The 20,000-nt window shown below is 35.6% G+C and overlaps 1 protein-coding gene across 1 annotated transcript in view; it reads right to left on the bottom strand.

The window, feature by feature from the left end:
* LOC104081316 (IQ domain-containing protein H-like) overlaps nt 1–19,498 on the bottom strand; it is a gene marked incomplete at its 5' end in the record, with an annotated part of 51,374 nt that extends 31,876 nt beyond the window's left edge. The window contains 8 exons of the mRNA XM_009584011.1: nt 1,152–1,366; nt 2,350–2,478; nt 3,240–3,351; nt 4,326–4,430; nt 13,820–13,942; nt 18,465–18,579; nt 18,918–19,015; nt 19,376–19,498. Coding sequence (XP_009582306.1) covers nt 1,152–1,366; nt 2,350–2,478; nt 3,240–3,351; nt 4,326–4,430; nt 13,820–13,942; nt 18,465–18,579; nt 18,918–19,015; nt 19,376–19,498 — 1,020 coding nt within the window. The remainder of the gene's footprint in view (nt 1–1,151; nt 1,367–2,349; nt 2,479–3,239; nt 3,352–4,325; nt 4,431–13,819; nt 13,943–18,464; nt 18,580–18,917; nt 19,016–19,375) is intronic.
* Between the last annotated feature and the right edge of the window lie 502 nt (nt 19,499–20,000).

Raw genomic sequence — 20,000 nt, 5'->3', positions numbered from 1 at the left:
CTCCTCATACTAATTTATACATCATAACTACAAAGTCTAGCCCATCTTTACCATAAAACCTATTGCCAAACAAAGACCTCAGAGGTCATGCAAGATTATGAGCATTTTTATGGAAATACATTAATTGCACAGAGGAACTATCCGTGATTTACCAAATATAAAAATTAAGTGATTCACTGGACTACAATCAGAAAGTTACCGCAATAGCATTCTTCCACTGAGACTGCCTCCACTTATCCCAGGAGAATGGGTAACATCCTGCCATATAAATGCAAATGGGGTAAAACTTGGAATAGACATGTTCCTGCCTCTTAACAGAACTCCATATTTACTGGCAACTTTAGCCAGCAACTCATTAGCTCTGATTTTCAATCTAAGTGCACTATTTTCAAACTATTTTTAGGTAATTCTTTTTATTTACATTAATAACTCATTGATCTCCATTTCCCAAGTTTGCTTTATTTTTGATTTTCAGATCTCCTCTTTCATTTTCAGATCTCCTCAATGGCACAAAAGTCAAAAAGTCCGGAAAGATCAAGCAAAACTCCAGACAGTTTGCTATGGAACACAATAATTAGCCATAAAAAGAAAGAAATGTCCCTTTTGCATGGGGATCAAGAACAATCAGCAAGCATTAAGCAGTCAAGGTCAAACTCCCCTATAGTCTTCTGTAAATATAAAGGGAAACACTACATTTGCTTAACTGCAGTGAGGGAGATTTAGACAAGACATTAAAAAACTCTTTTATAACAGTAAAGATAGTTAGTTAAGTACTGGAACAGATGGCCTAGGGAGACTGTGGAGTTGCTATCACCGAAAGTTTTCAGAACAGGTTAGAAAAACATCTGTCTGCAATATTACAGGTACAGGTAATTCTGCCTGGAGGTCCAGATAACCTCGTAACATCCTTTCTAGACTTATTTTCTAAGATTCTGTGAAAAAGCAGACAAGTTTAGGTAGAAGACTTGAGAAAGTAGAAACTGGCAATATACAAAGTATTTCCTACTTATTTCAATATTTACTATTTACTAGCTTTCGTTCAAACCCTCCTGTACCAATCCAGTGATTTACAGTCAATTCCTAAACCATCTCTGGTAAAGACAGTATTAAAAACATGAATAAAAAACTCATTATCCTCACTGTCTAAATACCTGTGTCTGAGAGGGAATCTGCAGCTCAGATTCCAACTGTTGAGCTGGATACGTCCACGCCGGCTTTGATTTCCTTGGTGAAACCATGGAGCTGCTGGATGGAAGTGGTGCAATGTTATCTTTACTAGAGGAATACTTGCCATAAATTGCTTCCTTTGAGTTTGGGAAGGTGATGGTGTCTGTATTCTCAGGATCCACCCTACTACTAATCTCTCCTGTACCAAAGGAGGAAAAAAGAAAAAAAAAAAAAGAAAAAAGAAAAAAAAAATCGATCGCAGGTTTCATTGTTAAAACAAGTGCAACAACAGCATCAAATTGATATTCTACCACCTACCATTAGGTACTGGCATGCTCCAGTTTGCTCTCACATCCAAGCAGGTTGCAATTTTCAGGAGTTATCACCAAAAAACATTGAGGAATGCCACTGGATGGCCATAAACCAAATCATGCTATAACAGGTTGCTATTGTGAAGACTGCGATTAGGCTATTGGAAAATGTATCACAGTTTTAATCTATAGTGTTTTAAAGTTTGTAATATGCCAGCCAACAGTATACCCAGGATAACAATGTCAAAATATTAGCACTTATACTCCAGGTTATTCCATATATAATTTTAGTTTTCAACCACCCCTTTTCACTAGGAGAACTTTTCAAATTTATGGGATTGCTATTGAGCCCACTGCTCATTTTGCTTACGCTCCTTTCCATACTGGTGTCATATGCCATAAGGAGCTGTAGCAACAACAGTTTTGGGTATACTTTGTGATAGATCAGAATCCCATTGCCCATAGTATATTCACTTATTAGGAATCATTCATTTAATCACACAAATTAATAAAACAGATGCTTGATCAGCTGTTGTAAGTCATGTTAAGTCATGACTTACAGTAACACTGGCTTTACACTAACATCAATGGTCAGATCTTCAGACTCAGGTGCTTACAATATGAAACATGCAGGTAAGAACCTACCAGGATTTCAGAAATGAACAGAGACCAAATCCTCAAAGGGATGAAGAAATCTGATTCCCATTCAGTTGCATGACACAGGATGCTCATGTACATCTTTATGCACTTAGTATTCTTAAGAATTTGAGTGAGTGCTTATTAGACAGCTGTTTCCTTGTGATATAAAACAAGGGCCTGAAAGTGAAGTTGGAGGTGCAATTGATGGCTGTTATCAATCCTTTGCACTCACCTACAGCTGACTTCTTGTGATGCCTGTGAAATTCATGGAAAGGCGCTGCTTTGGATAGAACAGGATGTGTCTGGAGAGTTATCTTTGTTGCTGGAGGGATAAGCCTTTGTTCAGTTAGGCTCAGAATACCTACACGAAGATGACATTACTGAACAATTCATATACATTCCAGCTATGAAAGAAAAAAATTAGTAACAATAAAGAAAGAATTAAACAAAGGCAGACTCAAGTTCTTCCAATTCCAAATCAACACTAGAAAAGCAACAGTTTTCTTTTATTGAAAGATTCTTATCTTTCAATATTCAGTTTTTTACCTTCAAGGAAGGTGAACTTTGCCTATAAAAACTGACAAATACATGAAACATATTGTAATGGTGCTGATTCTGAGAAGGAATTATGTGCTTATACAATGGCAATTTAATACACAGAATGGATGAGAATTAGTTCTTGTAAACCACAATGTAATCACATAATCGTGAATATGGACCGATTGCTAAAATAGTCCAAGTGCAGGTCTAGTTGAGATCAAATGATTAAAAACCAGACATTAATCATGACCGTTTATTTTGACCATGTTATTTAGTCATACAAGTATCCTCCATCACACACAATTCTTTCCAGTAGCAACTGAACTCCATAAATTACAAGATAATTGACTCAGGGAGGATGATACTCAACATAACATATACTATGTCCTAAGTTAGCTACCACATGGATGAAGTAGTCCGAACTTGATCTCTACCCTTTACAACATTTGAGATGACAATTCTTACAAGTTTTGAGGTGCCAGAAAATTTGATTACCAGATACCTGCTGCAAACATCAAATGCCACTGCTTATGTAGCGTACATCTGGTGGCAACAGTACCCAGGTGGGCTTCTGTGACTCACCTTTCGTTATATCTTCTTCTAACAGGGGTAAGGGAGAATCCATGTGGTGAGAGGAAGGCAAACCCCAAAGGTTGCTAACCATATGACCTTTCACTGTCTTCTGACTACACATCTAGGAAGAGACAGAATCTTCTTTCAACAAAGAGAAATCCTGGATTTGCAAAGACACACTTTTCTACTCCCGCAATAATAAATAATAAATATAGTTTCTGCTATGAATAGTTTCATTAAGATTTAATAATGTAACAGTGCAAGCACTGCTTTTACTACTTATGAACATGCTACAGTATTGTCTACTGTCATTACTTTAGTAATTTAAAATAAAGTTAATTAAATCCAATTGATGTCTTGTGACTTCTGCTATGCAAAACATCAGTGTACTAGGTAATAAAGGAATCGCAAAAAGTTTGCTCAATTTTAATGAGTATAGTGTAAACATAATATTTCTTGACAGAACAGCCTTTGAATATATAAAATGCATACACAGGCAAGGTACCAAAGAGAAAAGGAAATACTTTCAAATATGTAAATAAATTTTTACTGGGAAGAATACCAATGGAATTAAAAATATGTGAAACTACTCACTTCCCACTACAGGAAACAGTAAGTATCACAGACTTCTGAAGTTTCAGGGTTCCTCAAGGACAGCAGGGAATGACACAGCCTGATAATGTGATGTGGAAACATGTGCCACACTGGCTGTGCTAATGTAGGGATTAAAGCTCCCTTACTTCCCCAATTAACCTGTGCTTGCCTGAAAAAATGGAACCTGCTGGGTCTAAGTGCCAGGAATTCAAGCAGTGACACACATCACTTTGGGATAGCGATATGGTGTGTCTTCTTGTTACACTATTTTCGCACATATAGAGCATTGCACAGGGAAAAGAATATATTGCCACCTTATACTTCAGTATTATAAATACAAAAACTCTGTGTTATCATCTAACAATTTTTTCTCTCTCTAATATGCTAAGTATCTTCAGTTTCTTTCTGACTAGAAATACACACACTATTCCATTTGCAATGTGGGTTGTACTCAACTCCTAAAGAAACAGAGCTAGATATTCAGTGGGTTTAAAACATTACAGCACATGCAACTTCAAGGCAAGTAACATCATTGAGATCTCTCACTTGATGATAATGAGCCACCACCAGCAGAAGATTATATTGTTTTCTCTTGCCTGGCTGATGCTAGAAAAATGAGACAATGATAAACCTAGAGAGACATGAAAGATTCAACTTAAACTCAAATGTTTTATGAAGCAAAATGAAAATTTAACACTAGTCTATCAAACTTTACTCCGTCAACAGATTTTTTGGAAATCTAGATAAAGGTTTCTTAGTTTCAGCAACTAAACTACCTAGGGATCGGGTGTGCTCTAATACAAGCTGCTCAGAACTTCCTCTGCAACTGCAACGTTACAGGTTCTCCAGTAACTTTCATGCTGGGTCCAGGCAACCCAAGGAGGAAGCGACTAAATTTGAATGACCAGGGTAAATAAGTGCCAGCAGACAGATCTGAATATATTATTAATCTTAAGAAGAAGAAAGGTAGTTGGAAGGGCATACTGGGTCTTTGAGCAAACAGGAAAGCCAGCAGGCAGATTGGACAAGGAGAAAGACCTGGGGGCAGCAGGGTTAGGAAAGAACATTGGGACAGGCTGGACAAAGAGCCTAGCAGAGAATCAGGCAGATAAGATTAGGATATGTTCTGGAAGCAGTCTCAGAAGATAATTGCAAGGAACAGAAAGACTGGGGCAAGATAAAAATGGGAAAGGTGGAAACTGGGGCAGACTGGGAAAAGGAAGCAAACAGCTTTGTATGCAACAGGGCACATCTCCCTCACCTAAAGATCCCACAGTCTCATCTTTAGTCAGCAAATAGCTGTGAAGCCCAATAAAAAAGTGTCCCATGCTTTTGTGGGTGACAGTCTGTTAGCAGTTACTCCATTAGTGTAATGGTTAGAAATTCTTACATTGGATAGAAATGTTTGAACCTTACTGATGAGCTATATGGAAGACAACCTAATGCCATGTGCTGGAAATTTTTATTTGCTTTTAAAAAATTATTTCATTATGAATGATAAACTACCTTAAAATAATATTAATACATAAAATCAGAAAGCTAGGAAATATTGATAGATCTGCAAAATGGGAATAATGGCATTTACCTCTTTTATAGAGCACATTGGGACTTCCTGGTTTAAAATACTAGGTTTTAATGACTGATTATCATGCTTGCGCACAGTTTTTAGTACAATAGGATCCAGGCCACGATTGGGATCTTTGAGCGCTGTTGTGTCATAATTAGTGAATAACATCAATAATCAACTTTATAGAAAGGGATAGGCAATTCTAAAGAACTGCTTATAAACCTAATAGGGAAATGAGATAGATCAAAATAAACTATTATAATTTTTCCTCCCAATTTGTATAATAACACTGTCCACAAGAGACATTAGGGAGATAGAAAATATATATGCTTTATCATAATGGAGAATCTTTCCGAGAAATCTTTCAGGCACTCATTTTAGTTGTGGCCATTATAAGCATTATGCTTTAAGGGATCTAGATGTATGAATCTTCAAGTCCTTGTGTTCCAAGAAAATAGCAATAAGCATATAACAAAGATTAACTTTATACCAGCTGGCATATAAGTGGCTTGATACTGAGAAAAGGGAATAATAAACCACACTTTTCTACTCACTCTCAGCCCCAGCAGTTTGTTGAGGACACAACAAAAATATATAAAAGGAAAGAAATTTAATTAAACAGTGACTCCTTTTTCAGGCTATTGCTATTGTATCGGTAAAGCAGCACTGATTTTACTTTTGGTCAGCTTTAACCTAGTTTAAATCCCAGGAGTTTTATTATGATAAACAGCACTATGAAATATATGTATTTCATTTGTGTTCGTAGTGATGTAATAAGCTACAAAGAAAAGCAATTCAGGTGGAGTGTATGGGTTCAAAAGCAGCCTAGAGGTTTGGGGTTTTTTTGTTTGGTTGGTTGGTTTTTTTTAAACCAGAGATAGAGATTTAATTCTTCTTTGCTGTATCCTTTAATTTCTATAAAGTCCATGGCAGGTGTCACGTTAAAATAAGGACAGATGCAACTGTAATGTAATTTAAGCTCCCATTTACACTGCACAGTGCCACTACTATTCACTTCATTACATAGTACAGGCAACATAGTGGAACTATGGAGCTGACCCAAAACAGTCACCTATGAAAATTCTACCCAGTCTGTACACCCTTCTTCTATGTTCTTTCAGCATCCTATCTGCTGCATTAGCTGCCCTCTGGAAGACTTCAGTGAGGTATCAAAGCAAAATTTGACAAAATGCTTTCATCCTTCAGTTATTTTCACTAAAATTAAGCCAACTCAATTACAACAATAAGACCTTAAAAATAATAAAAATAATATTAAGTACTGCAAGAAAAACGTTTACTTTTAGCATCATTATATAGTTTTATTACCATTATTGAGTGATTTAACTTAAGAAGATATTTAAAAGATTCCATCTTTTTAAGAGGTTTTCAATAGACTTCCATCTGCTTATGTCAGCACAATTTAAAACCTTGACTCACACCTACAGCTTTTATGGCATAAACACAAAACTTAGTGAATTTAATACCATGTATTCCAGAACTGAGAGCTCCTAACTAGCATTTTAATGTTTGTAGTGTAGACAGACATTCCAAAACAGCATGGAAGCAAAGGATCACACTCTATCCAACACTAACACGTAGGCACCTTATCTGCTGCCTCTCTGGCAACCGTTAGTGCTACGAGGTGATTGGAACCTCAAACATTTTCCTGCATGAATAATGTCTTCTAGCGAAGTTTGTTATGAAGATTATGATTCAGCAAGTATACTTTACTGAAGTCAGCACACAGCCTGCTTCATCATGGGTACTTTTAAAGTACAGTTTTATAGGGTTGGAAGGGAGCACTTAATTTGCAGTGCAGACTAAGGCTTACTTGCCTGATAATATGCTTGGAGTGTGCTGAAAAACTATTTTTTCATTTCAAGCACTTCTGAGTGTAATTAACCTGGGACATGAGAAAAACAATTCTATTACCCTTTCTAAAGTGTTTTTCTCCTGTGGATAAACCTCTCCCACCTGATTTTTTTCTTTTTGCTTCATTTTAAATAGGGCACTTGTTGTAACACCACAGGGATTTTCTGATTAGTTCTCCATTTGTTTTCTTTTTACCTAGACAGCAATATTTAACTAGAACAACTTCTTTTTTAAAATATGTTTATAAATATGTTTTTCCCCCAGTAAAAGAATAGAGACTAGTATTAAATACAGAGAAAAGATGAGTACTATCATGTATCAAAACTAGAGTTTATCATCCAGGACGATTAGATGGATGAGATTTGGTAAGCAAATATCAGAAAGCCACAGGGCTTGATAGTAATGGTAGAAAACATATATAACAAAGTAATCTATCATTTCATGATTATCTTCTCCAAATTGCCATCTACCTTCATATTTTTTATTAAAAAGATCCTATCAAGATTTGATGTACGCAGTTCATAATCCCTATAAAGGGAAGGAAGAAGCATAGCAAAATAGAATCAATGGAACTAAGGTCAGTTTTCAATATGCTCAGGAAACTGGCAGGTAAGAACTTGTAGAAGGCAAGTCTAAGGGAAACTGGAACTCCGCTGAACAGTCTGTTCCACAGATAAAATGTACTACAGAAACAAGGTCAAACTATTCCAGAGATAAAGCAGGATAGGAAGGATAGCAAGTTACCAAAGTTGATAAATCCTATGTTCTTCATTGATCTCAAAAGAAGACAAAAGCATACAGAAAACAGAAAGTGGGCATACCCATAACTGCTTCTTGTTTGCTTAAACGGGTAAGACAAAATGAGATGCAAGTAGGAAGAAACTTACGGGTAATAAAAAAAATGACATCATTAAGTACATTCATAATTATCATTAAAAAAAGCAGCTAGTTATGAGTAGAATCAACTGACTTAATTGTAGTGCAAAAGGGAAGAGGTCTCAGGCTACCTTAAGTGCAAAACAGATCAGATAGTGCTCAGAGGTTTTCAAACTGGCTGGTCCTGACAAAATACACTCTAGGATACTTAAACAACAGTCTAAAGCAATCTCAGAACTGCTGGTGGGACTCATGTAGAATGGAAAATATACTAGAATACTGGAAAAGAGCATAATGCCTATCTTTAGAAAGGGGCAAAGGATGTGTTGAGAAATTCTAGCCCTATTGGTTTAATTACAATTCTTGGAAAACTTTTTAAACAAATAACGAAACAAGCTAATTATAAGCATCTGGAAAGTAACAAATAAATGAGCAACTTGAACCCGTTAAGATCAAATTTGTCAGACCAATCTGATTTTTTTTTCTACAACAGGTTAGCAAGTGTTGTCAACAGGGAAGAAAAAGTACTACTTCTTGACTTCAGCAAGGCTTTTGAAGCTACCTGGTCATGATATCATACAAGCAAGCTAAGAAAGTATGGTTTGGACAAACTTACTCTGAGAGAGGTACAAAGTTGCTTTGATAACTAATTCAGAAAGAATTTCTATGTCAATATGGAAGGATACTGAGAGCCTTCAGTGGGTCTGTCCCATAAGTGGTTACAAATCAACAAAGCCTGCTGTTCATGCAGGAGAAAGAGGTAAGTTTTGAGCAATGGGAGAAAATCAGTTCAGATTGTAAAAAACTCAAATGGAGTAAAGGCAGAGGTGGCTAAGTGATTTTCACTCTTTGCTCTCAATCACAGAATCACAGAAATAACAGAAATGTTGGTTAGAAGGGCTCTCTGTAGGACATCAAGTCCAATTTTGAGTCTACTACCCACAATAGATCTGGTTTTGTCTAGATGAGAATTACTGTAGGATTTCATTGTATTTTATACTTTCACAGCCTTATAGTCTAAACGGATGCATTCTTCCTTTGTTGATTTACACCCTGAGCAGCAAAGCAAGGAAGCAATATCAAAGAATTGTTTCACTCACACTTCCATCATCTATCAGTTTCTATTGGGAAAAAGAATCTCGTTCTTACAATCAAGCCAAATAATCTCAGTAATAAATAGTAAATAAATAAAGTGTTTAACTCTGGTTTCAAATAACCTAACTTTGGTCCTCCGAGTCTAAGAACCAGCACGTGGAATTCAATGCAGAAATACTGAATGCTAAGTAGAGGACAAATTCTTACCAGTGTCAGTGGAACTATTCTAAAATCAGATGAGTCAAATTTGTAACAGTCTCTATGAGAGATTTAAAACATGAACAATTTTTATGACTGGTTGTCTTTTTATTCAAGAAGATTTCTGAGTACGAAAACTGTATAGAAAATTAAAATTTGTCCTTCTCATTCCAATTTACATAGTCCAGCTTTTTATCTACCTAATGATTAATACAGTTTCCCTTAGATGTAATACTAAGATATTCATACATATTATTTCCCTCAGGTTTTGTTCATCTACAGAAAATGAAGTCCAATTTAAATGGAAAGCCCAACATAGAACCTTCAATATGGAGCAACTAGGCATCTTCACCAACAGGTCTCATATGTTATTCTTACCTACTTTAAGCTCTTAAAGCAACCAGAGATGGCTCTGAACTGTCAATTTTCCATGTACTTGGAAAAATCAAGCTTTGCTCCTTTGACGGCCTGCCGCTAGCTCTCCCAGAAATTTACCTCTTTCAAAATTCTGTCATAACAGGTGCAAGCGAGAATAGATGGAGAACTTTGGTGAATCCCACATCTGCTTTTTGAAAAAGGCAACAGAAGCAGCACAGAAGGAAGTAAGAAAGATAATTGCTGGCTTGAACTACAATACATTTTACTTGTGGGCAAAGGGCCAGCTTGCACGAGGCAGACTATGCAGGACCAACTTATTGGAATTCAGGGGTGGGCCTCCATTCTTGTCCGGAGACAGCTGTAAACCAGCAGCCCATAGCATCACAATCAGGCACTGAGTTTTGTCAAGGAATGCTGATATGCACAGAAACAGCTTCAGCAGCTTCGGCTGCACCCCTACCTAGCAAAATGACAGTCAATCTCCAATTCCAGATGACAAGAACTGGATAAAAACTTAAAACAAATGGTGACCTTTCAAAAGATTAATTTGTTTACCAACAAAATGTTCTACGTTTGTCATCTGAGATGGGGGTGACCTTCACATTCCCATTTCTAGGTTGAAAGGATGCTGACTATAGTCATCTGTTAAGTTAACGCTATCTCACCAATTATTTCCTTTTTATTTTTAGTGACAAAAAGATTTTATTAATTCACTGTGCTGGTTATTATGATTACATACCATAATATAAATGCAACAAGCTTGTTTTGAATTACTGTAGAGCAACATCGACTTGTTTAAGTCTCATTCTGCTACCACTGCCAAATTATGCTTTGACTGTAATTATAGCCATATGCATAAGTTTAAAACACAATCAGGTTTTGAGGACCAAAAGACCTGTTTTTCTTCTACAACTTCTTCTAGTCACTTGAAATGAAAATAATTGCCCTGTTTTGCCTTACTTTATAATTTTGGAAATGAATAGACTTTCGCTGATAAGCATTAGTGATTAGCATGATGCAAATACTGAATAAAGAATGAATAACTGACGATATGACTAGAATGGTTGTGCTCAAATAAGTTAGCTTAAAAAAAACCCCAAACAGAACACAGAATCACTGCCATCACCATTAGAGCCACACTATATAAGATGCAACTCAAAGGCTAGAAATCATCACCATATTAAATTCTACCTCATGAATAAATTAAAAGGTTCCAAGTTTACAGTATAATATACATTTATAAGAAAACAAGGACCAAAGTGCCAGTATAATTCTATAAAAGAACAGCAGTCCTATGAAAACGAAAGGTATAGTTGTGAATCTTTTCTACTCTTGCAGCAGTTCGTCAGAATTATTTTTGCTGCAATTCAGATTACTATTTGTTTTGCTAGATATTCCATGGGAAGTATACATATTTAATAATTATCTACTTATCATTTTTCATTTGTTATCCAGATATAGGCTACAAAATAAAGTGATGCCCAGTCTGCCCATGGTGTTTCAAACAGAATTACAGTCCTCATTTTAAGATAACTACAGAACTTTACAGAGGATGAAGCATTAGTGCTTCTCAGACCCCAAAAAGTACAAAAGGGCAACAGTTAATTGTTCTTAGTTTCTGTCATAAAATCCAGCGTCAGCAATTTTACAATACCAAAAGAGCAAGAAAAGAAGACATTTTTCATGAAACAATGAGATCCTTACTAATAATTTTTCAAACTACTCAAATGGCAGGATAATAAAAAGTCCGTGTAGATTTGTGCTTGACCTATCTAGTCACCTCAAAACCAGTGTGTTTTTAATCTCATCACATTTTTAAATGCTCAGGTCTCCTTGAAAATTCAGATGCTGACAACTCTTGGAAAAAACCTGAATGCAGTTAACCAAGCAATTAGTTTTTAATTTACTTCAATGAGAGTCCTTCTGCTACTGATTTTTTTGGGAGATAATCTTTGAACTTATGTACATATGTACAGCATGTACATGGGTATACGTGTGTGTGCCTGCATGTGTGCGTACAAATATTGCCCTCTAATGGCTGATTAGTAAAAATAGGGTAGGTAGCACCTAACTTAATTCTTGAGGCTACTTTAATTGATATTTTTTTCAAAACTAAAGACCATATAATTTTAGACCTGCATCTACACATCAATTTATTTTAGTTACTATTGGGGATCTCTAACTATCATTCCTCTAAGTGCTAGTATAGATCACATTTAACAAAAATGTCTTAATTCACAATCTCAGTAGTGGATTTTGAAAATCTAATTGCAAAATTTTACCCCCAGTGAAGCTAGAACATTTCAAAACACAGATTGTGTCATGGGATTCAAAAACTTCTAAAAAGCTTCAGTAAAAGCTGTAGAATAAATTAGAGATAGGAAATACCTACTTGTTTTTTCAGCCCATCTCCGTGTCATAAACAGTTCCTTAGCAACTGTAAATATGTATCAGAGAGCTTGACTAATTTTCACTAAATGTTTGTAATTTAAGTTTTCTCTGATCAGTCTATGTTTCAGTGAGAGTGGTAAAACACATGGCTCTCCGCAGTAGTATAATATTCCTCTCTGTGAGTGTTGTAGAGTGGTTCTAAAAAGCTATTAGCCATGATGCTTTTTTCTAATTAACTCTATATCACAGGGTTAGACAAATCACCTCTTAGTCTGGGCAACAGCTTTCAAAAATCATTTTTTATAAGTGGCAGCTTACAGCTGTGCCATTCACAGATTCTATTTATGCTGTTTAAAACCAAATACCCTAGAATGTCTCTTATAGCACTGGGCTTGCTGCATAATGCTTCTATTACATAAATTAAATTGTAGAAGAGCATCCTTGTGTGAGACCATTGGGCATATTCTTTCATGTGGACCACAGTGCTGTGCTGAATTTGTGAACATAATTGATCTTTGGAGGGATGTCTGTGCCTATTAAATTTTTTTAAAAGCATACTTTGCAGAAAATGTCATCTTCATGTTCATTTGTTTATTTAAGAGGAGCAGCGGTTACAGAACACAAATTTGGAAGAATCAAAACTTAATCTTACACAACTTGAACATTCTCAGACCAGAAAGAATTGAGAAGGGTGATTTGATGGATTCTAGTCAGGGTACTCTTAGGAGAGCGTTGTGGAAGTGCTCAGTCTCAGCTTTGGTAGATATTGTTTTGTACTAAGGGAAACAGCTTGACTAGAGATAAAAGAAAGGCTGTGCTGCAGAATACCTTGTAGCTTGACAGTGAGGACACTTGGGATCTACAAGACATGGAAATATCTCCATATAGAAAGGAAGGACCTGAATCTGTCCCTCACATTCCAAAGTGAGCGCTCTCAGCATGGAGAAGTAGAACTTGACATTCCCTCCCAAACCATGTCAGAAAAATAAGATGTAAACGACACCTAAATTCATGTAGTCACTCTAGGATTCTGATTCTCTTTCAGTATAACCCCTATTTTTTTGATTCAGTGACACTGATTTCTGGTCAGTGTCAGCAATCCTGTGGCACGATTGCTTTTTTAAAAAAAGTCAATTAAAAAGATCATCAAAACAAAGTACAAGCATTTTTCACTCATTCCTAATGATCCTGTTATCACTGGAAAACAGAATGTATTCTTGTCTTTTTAAGAAATGGTCATAGAATGAACAACTGAAAGCCCATTCTTGTCAGCAAAACCCCTTTTACTTCTTCCTTGATCTTTGCGTCACTTCCTAAACTCCACAAGCTCTGGTTTGCTTATCTTCACTCCCTGATTTTACTGAGATTACTTACCATGCACATTCCCATGTGTACTTATACTTTTGCTGGATTGGGGTCTTGCTACCTAAACCTGTTATGCTACAGGTTTGTTTTCTCCAGTATTGTCACTCAAAATGTTTTGATTGTTACATATCAATGTCAAAAAGGAGGAAATTATAAGGTATTTAATCTTTTTTATTTAGATCTGATATGTACTAACATTAATAGTGAAAAGTAATGCATATAATAAGCCCATAAGATAATACAAATTACTTACAGGAGCAGATTTTTTCTTAGTTATAAGTGGCAACCTGGTCTTGTAGTTCTGTTTTTTTAAAACAGCTTTATTATTGATGTTCTCTGGATCAAGCATAATTTTCATATCCATTTCCAGCTGCTGCTGAAATATATAATATGCATAGTCTTAAAATAACTGCACTAGGACAGAAGTGTTTATAAACAGGAATTAGCTAACATATTCATAAACTTGCAAAATTATGATAAAAATTCCTGTTATTTGAGCGTCCACACAGAACTGGGCAAACAATGAAAAAATGCCTTTTGATTAGATGGATGACTTAGCAAGGCATACAACTACTATTCACATATACGCTTTTGCCAAAATTTGGTCTATTAATTTCATTACAAGCTCTGAAATTTCCAAATTTGTGCACTTTTGAGTTAAACTTTGAGTAGAAAGGACAATCAGGTTTGACTCACTTGATCAACGTAGGTAATTTGTGAATTCCATTTACCTGTGTTATAACAAATGTTTTATACACACCCTATCTATTGGGAGGGTCTTACATGTGCATTCTTCCCACAGATGATAATAAGAGTCCAAACTACCTTGACCGTGTTTGCCAGAGACTTTAATTCAGGAATCATTGACCTGATGGAACAGAACAGCTTCTTTGGATCGATTATGGCCCATTGACTCAATACAGATAGAGCACTTGCTTTTAAGTAAATGAGGAAATAAAAGTAATAAGAATTAAAACATAGCGGTTGCTTAATGTACTGTGTTATCTGCATGGAATGGATTCAACTATTTTGCTAATAGAAATTATTATGATTTAAATCCCAATGGACAGAAAAAGATTTTTAAAGTTTCTTCTTGTTATAAGTAGTATCTAAAGCACATACATTTTCTATAAAAGCCAGAAGTGATGGCATATATTTTTACTAGAGTAGAAGTTTCTTAAGTTGAAAACATTTTGGTTCATCTTAATGTACGTGCTTTAGTTTACACCTGGATCTGTATCAAGTGTAGTAGTATCTCCCAACACTTTTACTACAATAACTAATTGCTAACTAGACTCTGCACCCAACAGGGTTTATTTACCAACAAATGCTGAATAAGGAAGAATCTTCAAATGGCAGAAACTAATGCATCACCAGAGAAGTCAACAGAGGTAAGGTAATTCAGAGGAGCTGGGGGCCTGGCAGCATATGCGCTTAATTCTCATTATGTGGATACAGGAATACAAAAAGCTCCCTTACGTAGTAAGATCCAACTAAATATATTTATACACAAGAAGTCTCTGCTGATACTTCTATTGCATAAATGTAAAAATAAATTCATGAGAACTCTATTTTTTGACAAACAAAATATGCCATAAAAAGTCTAAGAATCATTAGAGGTCTATTTGAACTATTAAACAATTGTATTACTTTGCGAAAGCACTAAAAATGGTTTAATTTATTTATCTGCACAGTATATTCTCTTCTTTTGATAGTAATTACAAGCAGATGTATCAATGAGACACTCATTTAGATTTGGGTTTGTAAGAACAAAAGTTATTATCCAAACCAATTACTCTTTTACCCACATGGCTGCACAGAGACAGAAAGTTCAATTTTCACCTCATCAGTGATTTTGTAGTATTTATTTTATTACTATAACACACCACTGTACAGAAGAGAAACTGCTTGTGCTATTAAACAAGAATTGGGGGAAAACTGAGTACCTTCTCAATTAAAATGGGAGATGATTCACAGTGCAGACTCCCCACTCAGATTGACAGTGAAATGATCAATGCTGGAGTGGCAGATTCCACTCAGGATAAGAAGAATTGAAATGCTTAATAAAAAAACTGATAAAAGTTTCTTTGTCAGCTTAGATGTATGGCAAGTGACAATTCTACATATGCATGAGCTGGTGTAGATGGTATCATAGGTCTCTTCCATCTACATTATCCATGCATCTGTATTATCCAAAGTCTAAAATTTAAGCTATCTTGAACCATCTTGATGCAGAACAAGAAGATGATGAGAATAGCAAGGCAAATAGGCATTATTACTAATATAATGCTCAAGGAGAATGAGAATTATTGTGCTCAATTATTAACATGGAGTATACTGGAGCATACAGAACAGGTTGACGTGTTCAGTACAGTTACATGGTTCAAATCTTGTTCTACTTCAACACAAGAGTCATTTCAGAGTCGAGGGCATTTTTATCATGTAGTAAGCCAACAAATCTGATTCACTAGGTAATTCTGTTTTGCAGATGCATGTGGTGCGTGGTTTCTAACAGAGTCCAATTCCTTTATGAATGGACTACATTATATTAACTTTTGAAACAATCTATTATTGGTAACTAAACCACTTTTCATGTCTAGCTATTTATGTTATTTGCATATTCTAGAGGCCCCTAGAAACATCTTTTCATTTACATCTTTAACTCTGTTAATGATGAAAGAATATTACCTTCTACTGTGTATTCAGAATGTCACAGAAAGTATCAACTTTTAGAAAAAACAAAAACCCCCAAAAAACAAAGCTGCACAAGCATCAGTTCAGGTGTTTTCAATTAAGCATGTTTTTTTAAAAAAAAATTAACCTGTGCTCCTACCAGTTATGGATAAAAATATCTTTTTCATCCATTGCTATACAGAGGTGTTACAATTACTGCATAAAGACGACACCTCTTTATGGTTCTCAAGTTTTATTAGAAGAAGAAATCCAATTACAACGCATAGTGGGGGGGAGCGGGAAGGGGACAGCGCTTCACAATTCCCCCTATGAACTAGATTTGCAGAGTCTTATCCAGCTGCTGATATGACTCAGAAATACTGTACTTGTGAGTAAACAATAATTTTAAGCCTATTCTGACACCTGTGGGCAAGCTATTTCCCATATGACAAGTATTCTAGCAATGCATATGTGAAAATAGCATCTGTGCTTATTTGACTCCAACCTTGTTTCATCCTAACTACTACAAACACAACTTATGCTCCATTTCTACTCTTGCACAGCATACTATGGACTGCAAAGCACAAAAATATTACTTGCGTGAATTATTAATTTCTCTCAGAACCACTACGAGTTGAAACGCTGGTTTCTTCAAGCCTACGTACGTGGAAATGCTATCTGTGAACACAAAACTATTCAGTTCACTAGTATTTCCTTTGAGTGGAAAGGAATTTTGAAAAACACCAAAGTATGCTTAGAAAAACCAAAACTGTTTATAGCTACAAGTAAGGAAAAGACAGGAAGTAAGGAATTGTAGGTGATAATTTCCCAGCTGGATTTCACAACTATTTAATAATAAAAGCTTTTTATGTTGGCATGCTGGGCATGTAGAACAGCTGGCAAAACAGCACTGTTTGCCATTTTCTTTATAATGCGAAATTAGGACTAGCTTGTGTGTCACTAGATATGCATTTCTAAGCAGATACCATAGATACCAGAAATGAAAAGACAAAGAGAAAGTCAAGGCAGGACAGAGCATGTGCTCCACTGTAAATTAAGCTCATTGGTGCACACGAAGAGTTGAAAGACCATAGATAATACAGAGTTTACAGAGTAGCTGAACTCAGATTTTTTTTTTTTTTCCCTCACAATGTAAGTGTATTCATATAGGACAGGGTTGGAATACTGGCTGAAAAAAAAAAAATCAGACATCTCATTGCACCTTATCCATAATTTCAAGAGTAAGCAATATTTTAATTCTTCTTTTTATGGGGGTTTCTTTTACAAGATAATCAGCAGTGTAAGTGTTAGGCTGCTCATTCTGGTTATACCATTTCAAGTAGCTTCAATCCTTAGCTTCTGGTAACAGTCTTAGAACTACAGAGAGCCTCTTCTTAAGGTTCTCTCTCACTCAAAGCTCCCTTGAATTTAAACAGTAATAACTCAAAATTGTGACAATGGGTATTTTTCAAATCAACTAATTACCTTCTTTTTTTTTTAAAATATGTTTGAGGAAACCACCTTAAACTCACCAGTCAAAATTCACAGCTTTGAATAAAAAAGCAAAAATACTTCAGATACAAACATTTTAAGAAGGCTTTAAATGATTTTACAAGGATTTCATTTATAGAAACAGCAAAAAATCAGATTTCAAGGAGAAAACATATATTTATCATAGAGGTGACTACCCTATACATGAATAGAAGTCTTTCCCACAATTTGCCATATCTTTTACGCAAAAACAAAAAAAAGAACCACTTTCAGCCTGAAACACCACAAACATTTATATCTGTACTCATGCTATTCCAATATACAGTTCCATTTATTTTAGTCACGTTACTTGCAGAATCACAGTTAAGCATATGGTATTTGCAGGACTGGGACCTTAAAGCTGAACAAACACTTAGTTTCAGAACTCTTTAACAATATACTTGTGGGGGGGTGGAAATAAAGAATGGAAGGTTTGTGGATGCACCCATGATGATACTGAAGTCTTTCCTAACTTAGATTTTATCTGGACTGTGAGGCTGGGAGAAGGCTCCTATCTCTCAGCCCACTCATTCTACTGAGAATTTTTTAACACATTCAGTCATAGATGGTATATTATCAAAAACTGAATCCATGTGGAGTCAGAACATCACATTATGGGATCAACTGGTAACCTACAAGACACCAGTCTCATTTAATGGGGTCTCTGGCAGAGTAAGTAATATGTTATTTCAGACCTGTGAACTTTGACAAACACGTAGTGCTGATTTGCTGTATGCCTGGACAGTCACTGGCTCAACAGGTACTCGTGGTAAAATAAGCTGTTTCTGAGTAGCACCAAAATGAAGGCCCCTGATTTAGAAAGAAACAAAATTAAAATTAAAAATTACTTTGATTTTACCTATTAAACCCATACTGCTTCTATCTGGTTGAATCTGAAATACTATATTTTTATTTAAATTTGTGTTTAATGAAAAAAATCACAGGAGTTAGCAAAAGGTTGCTGTAGCTACTTAGATCTGCATTTACTTTTGTATGGTTTTTTAACTTAAACAAAATAAAACCAAAATAGCAAGTGACCAAAATAATCGGAGCCAATACTTACATTTGCTTTACGAGATTCTGATACCACAGTTTTTCTGTCTTGCTGCTTGCATTTGTCTCTGCAATAAAACAGCAGTTTCACTTACCATTTAGGGGGCTCTTTTGAATGTACTTCTTTATTATCAGTAGAAGAAATAGTTAACACTTCTCTGTTTATAGCATTTAAATAATTTTCAGCATGTTTCTGTTAGAGGGAAAAAAATAATGTTTAGACTATTACACAGGTATGAGGGATATTAAATTTATTTAACTCAGTTAATTTAGCAATCCAAATCTTCACTTGACTGAAAAGTTGATAGGCTTTGTGCTTCTGTTGGACTAAATCTGATTTTGGCTAATGGTATGAGGCACAAGATCAGTTAATTCTGACAACCTAAAAGAGGAAGCCATCATTTGAACTGTAACAGCTGATGAATCCCATCATTTGCTAATCAGAAGGGGATCTTGCAGGATGACAAATACATGGCCCCATGTACTCTAAGTGAATTACTGACAGAAATCTCAAAAACTGAATCATGTTCTGGATCTGCTCCATTTTACTTACTCTCAGCCCAAGTTCAGTTCTTTCAATTGCTGTTTCGAAGTCGCTAGTATCCACAGCTTTTACATTTCCTTTCAAGTTGATATTTTTCACTTTAACTTTAAGGTTGTGAAGGTCTTCTTGAACCTAAAAAGCAAGTAATGATAAAAATCATACATATAACCCAAACGCATGAGATTATGCAGCAGGATTTAATCCAAATTAAATGCTTCCTAAATACAGGAAAGAAATACATGCAACTTCCCATACTTCTGTATTTTTATAAATAAGAGAATACAAAGCCAATGACTTTAAAGCCATTGATTGTAGACAACCTGAAAAAAGTTAATTTTAGAACAAATGTCACAAAGCAAATAACTTCAGGACTGAGGTCCTTTGCCGAGAAACGGTGTTTCCTTACACATTTCAAACATCTCTCTTGCCATAGATAGCTTAACTATGCAGGAATCTCAAAACTTAAAGAGGGACTGAAAAGTAAAGGCAGCCTGTGAGGTGATCATGTCAGCCCGCGTCAAAAAAGTATATTTACGCTGCGTTAACCAAAAAGTTCAAGGTCTCATCACGCTAAGAACCATAACGTTTACAAAGCTCGAGCCCTTATCCAAAATTCACGGGCGGCGCCGCAGCC

Source organism: Fulmarus glacialis, unplaced genomic scaffold, assembly GCF_000690835.1.
Source record: "Fulmarus glacialis isolate BGI_N327 unplaced genomic scaffold, ASM69083v1 scaffold2118, whole genome shotgun sequence".
Lineage (NCBI taxonomy): Eukaryota > Metazoa > Chordata > Aves > Procellariiformes > Procellariidae > Fulmarus > Fulmarus glacialis.
The sequence above is the reverse complement of the archived record's forward strand: the minus strand, read 5'-3'. Positions and strand labels throughout refer to the sequence as shown.